Source organism: Tupaia chinensis, unplaced genomic scaffold (assembly GCF_000334495.1).
Source record: "Tupaia chinensis unplaced genomic scaffold, TupChi_1.0 Scaffold144171_1, whole genome shotgun sequence".
Lineage (NCBI taxonomy): Eukaryota > Metazoa > Chordata > Mammalia > Scandentia > Tupaiidae > Tupaia > Tupaia belangeri.
In genome coordinates, this window is record NW_006204027.1 from 354095 (window position 1) to 358726 (window position 4632).

Consider the following 4632-nt stretch of genomic DNA (forward strand, 5'->3'; position numbering starts at 1 on the left):
GGCACGGGCTCATCTGCGGTTGCTATGGCGCCCCATCCTGGATTTGCCCATCTCTCCTAATGGAGCAAAGGGCAGAGGGAGGGAGGGAGGCAGAGGGAGCATGCCTGGTCCCTTCTCCTCTCCCCTCCCATCTCTTTCTCTCTGGAGCAGATGGGGGATGGTGGGGGGGGGAGCCTGGACATTGGATAAGGGGGAGGGAAGAGTGGCGTGCCAGGATTAAAAGGGTTTGAGATGGAGGGGGCCACATTGAGAGAGGAGGGGGCAGGGCCCTCATACCTACGTCCAGAAGCCAGCTGATGACGTTAGAGAGGGGAAAAAAAAAATCCAGCGAGACAGCGCCAGCGTGAGAGAGAGAGGAAGAGAGGGAGAGAAGGAAGGAGAGGGAACGCTAGGGTAGGAGGCGTGGAGCAGGCAGCCCCCAGACTGCAGCCAGCCTCTGCTGGGATCTCCTGAGCACCAAGTCCCCCAGGCAGCCTGGACCCCGGGGTCCTGAGAGCTGCTCTGGGAATGGGCACCAGGCTACTGGTCATGCCCCCACCTGTGTGGGGGCTGCTGGGCTGCTGTCTTCTCTGTGGCTGGGCTCTGGGGGGGCCCCGGTCCCTCCGCTCTCTGCCTCCACTGTCCTCCCAAGTGGAGCCAGGATCTGTGCCCATGTGGGTGCCCCTGGAGGGGGCTGAGGCAGCCCTGGCTTTTCTCTACTCTGGAGATGCCCAGCAACTGTTGGGGGCTAATTGCAGTGAGCACTATGAAGCGCGTGGGGCAGGAGCCAGAGCAGGGCTCCCCCCGAGCCTACAGAGGGCAGCGAGCACCCTTGTGCAGGCCGCCAATTTTCTCAACATGCTGCTGCAAGCCAACGACATCCGCGAGTCCAGTGTGGAAGAGGACGTGGAGTGGTACCAGGCACTGGTCCGCAGCATTGCCGAGGGGGATCCAAAGGCATACCGGGCTTTGCTGACCTTTAACCCTCCACCAGGGGCGAGACACCTGCAGCTTGCCCTGCAGGCCACCCGGATTGGGGAGGAGACCATTCTTCAGGACTTATCCAAGAATAAGGTGCATGAGGAGAGCCTAGATGGGGACCTGGACATCCCTGTTCTGCAGAAGCGGGTGCTGACCAATGACCTAGAGAGCCTCGACAGCCCCAAGTGGCCACGGGGAGATGGCTATGTGGGGGACATACAGCAGGTGAAGCTGTCTCCTCCCTTCCTGGAATGCCAAGAGGGTCGGCTCCGTCCTGGCTGGCTGGTCACACTCTCAGCCACCTTCTATGGACTCAAGCCAGACCTCAGCCCAGAGGTCAGGTAAGTGGGTTCGTGCAGGATATGTGGGTGTGAGGAGCATGGACCTGCCTGGCTGTGCATGGGCCATTTAGCACAAACGTGGATGTCTAAGGGGCACAGATGTGTGTCTTTACATTTGGCTGGGTGTATTTGCAGGCGGCTCTGGAAATCTGTAACTATCTGTTAGTGCATACAGGTGTGAGTGCACGTACTGTGTATGAATCGGTCCATGCACATATTTCTCTGTGTATACATCTGTATGCATGTGCTCGAGCACATGAATGAGTGTCTAGAGCACGTGCATTTACAAGCAGGGATACATATGTAGGCATACATCTGTGTGTGCCTATCCACACTGATGCCTGTACAGATATGTGGGTGCAGACAGGCGTTTGTCTTGGCCTCCAGGTCTGGAGGCTTGGTGTGCATGATTTGACAATCCATATACCAGACTTCTCAGAGGAGCCAGCTGGGCACTCCAAGAGCTAAACCTGCTGCTCTCTAGGGATTGAGAGCTGTGAAAGGCTTCCCCAGGAGAGGGAAAACTGCTGGGAGGGCTTGGGACCAGTGCCCTTTCTATACAGGAGTCAGCTGGGTTCCCAGGCTCCTTTTTACAAGTGGGCTCCACCGTCTGCCTGGCCTGACCCAAGAGTTTGTGATACTCCCCAATCACCGACCTCCTCCCTCGGCCAGAGCACAGAGGATTTGGGAGCCCTGTTGGGAAGGCGACAGCAAAAGAGCACAGTCCCACAAGGCATTGACAATGACACTGCTTTCCCAGCTGTGTATCTTCATTCATTGTCCCCAGCAGGGATCCCCTCCTGCCGGCAGGCAGCCTGGCTCCTGGCCAGCTGTCTTCCCACTCAACCCAGAGCAGGGGCTGGGGAACTGCTGGGCCCAGAAGCTCCAGTTTTCGGTTCCTCCATTCCACATCTTCTTGGCTGTGATCAGATCAGACCTGGTTTGGGCTGAGTGAGGGGGCGGTTAGTAGCTGAGTTCTGTGTGTGTGTGTGTGTGTGTGTGTGTGTCTGTGTGTGTGGTGTGCATGCTTTTGTGTGTGTGTGTGTGTGCATGCAGTGGAGAAGAGTTAAAATCAAACAGATCAGAGCCCTGACTCTACAAGCTGGCCCTCTCCCTCCACCCACTGATAGAACCCAGGGAATGACAAGACATTGAAAAGCTGAGGGGTGGGGTGAATAGCCTAGGGGAGGGGAGGTCGGTTCCCCCAGAGACAGGAGGACTAATAGCCCTGCAGAATGGAATGCCTGCATACCCTCCAGATAGTGTAGCCACTGTGCTAAAGTTTGCAAAGATCATGTTGCCCCGCAGTCCAGTGCCTACCTTGGCATTCACCACTATGTCCCTAACTGCCGATTACTGCCCTAGGGGGCAGGTGCAGATGGACATAGATCTCCAGAGTATGGACATCAATCAGTGTGCAAGTGGTCCAGGCTGGTATTCTAACACTCACCTGTGTGATCTCAACAGCACCCAGGTAAGGATAAGGAGGACGGGGGCCCATAGGCTTCTTTCTCCCTTTGCCATTTTCATCACTGCCACCACCCAGCTCCCAGGAGCAGCTGACAAAGCCACCCCAGTGTGTCGGAACTTCGGGGGAGGACCTAGTGACCCACAGTAGTGATATGTCTGGCTTTTAAAATGTGAGGCCCTTTACAATCTACCCTGCACCCCCTGCCTCACACTCTGTCCCACATAGCTACCTCTCATTCCTTTGACATCTGTGTGCCTCCCTGTCCCTTCTGCTCTCCTGTCCAGAACTCAATGCTCCAGGATCCCGACCCAGGGCCACTTCCTGAGCCTCCATTAACCATCCTCTATGCTTCCCCTGGTCCACAGCCTCCATGCCCACATGGAGCTCTGAGCTCCTCTTGGTCCACAGAGCATGCTCCACTGGCGTTCCTTGAAATAAATGAAGTGTGGGAGGAAACTAACCACAGAAGGAACTTCAAGAGGTCTGGAACTGGTAGAGGCAATGGAATCCAGGGCAGGTGCAGACAGAATCGAAGCCATGGGTGGGGGTGATTTGGGATGATGGAGAGCACCGGCTGGTAGTCCTGTAAGCCCAGAACTGGGAAACAGGGAGGCCAGTGAACTCACCATCCGCACCATGGTGACAGTGACCGCATGCTCTTCCTGAGCTGAACTGAGGCCGAGGTGAGCCTGCAGCCTGCTGGCAGCAGGAGGGCATATGCTGTGTCCGCAGGGGGCCCTGCTGCTCCGCAGGGGCATGTGTGTTTGGGCTATAAGCCCAGGGATGGAGGAGAGCCCCACTCCCATCGAGTTCGCTCTTTAACCCAGCCATATTCACTCCGCCAGTATACACGGGTCTGTGTGGACCCGTGGCAGGAACAGAGCACACTCCAATGGTCCAGGCCAGCAGGGAAGGTGGACCACAAATCCTAAGCACTCTTCTCTACCACTTCTAGGTGAGGCCAGGGGCTGGACCCTGAATCTCCACTCTCCTTCCTTTGCTCAATGGCTGTCTGCTTCCACCCACTCCCCACAACAGAGCTGACCTCATCTGTGTGCTCATCTTCCCTGCCTGGCTCTGAGGCCTGCTTTGTCCCCTGCTGGGCAGACATCAATGGGCGGAGGTGGAATAAAGGGCTGGCCTTGGCATCCCGCCAGTCTGGCATTAGCTTGGCATTAGGGCTGGGAAAAGCAGTCCTGCGCCAAAGCCAGATGGCGCCTGATGGGGGAAGTGCTCCTCTGTAGGGGCCTTTTCAACCCACCTGTGTGCCGAAGGAGGCTGGTGGGGACTCAGTGAAGCAGATGCAGGCACAGAGGTACGGGGGCTCAGAGCCCTGCCCCCTGCACCTGGCCCTAGCAACAGCTGGGCACAAAGAAATGGGACCTGTGGGCCCCATGGCCTGTGGTTAAGGAAGGTGGATCCCACATGGGTGACTGTGCAGTTCAAGTCCTGGATCTGGTGGCTGGAGAAACACATTGGATCCATGTATATATGTGCCCCAAACCCCAGGAGGTCAGAGAAATTAAGGGATTGCAACGTTATCATTCCGCATGTGTGTATGGGGGGTGCTTTCTCCCTCTCCCTTTCTCTGTCTCCCTCCAGAGAGGGCACTTGCCCTCTGGCAAATTAAAAAAAAAAAAAAAAAAAAGACATGGGACCTAGAAGGTTCCTGCACCACTAGCCTGAAAGAAGGGTGATTGATTGATCCCCATATACTTTGCTTAGGGTCTCTTTGAGAAGAGTGGCAACAGCAAGGGGAAGGGAGGCTCCCACAGACAGAAGGCTTGTGAGGGCTAGGGAGGACTTCCGGTGGAGTTCCTGGTGTGAGCCTGGTGCCATAGACAGGGAGGGAGATGGACT

General features: G+C 56.5%; 1 protein-coding gene across 1 annotated transcript in view; it reads left to right on the forward strand.

Moving 5' to 3' along the window:
- Nucleotides 1-507: 507 nt before the first annotated feature.
- The window catches only part of GPR179 (G protein-coupled receptor 179), an 18475-nt gene continuing 14350 nt past the window's right edge, over nucleotides 508-4632 (forward strand). Inside the window, 2 exon segments of the mRNA XM_027767320.1 lie at nucleotides 508-1301; nucleotides 2667-2775. Coding sequence (XP_027623121.1) covers nucleotides 508-1301; nucleotides 2667-2775 — 903 coding nt within the window.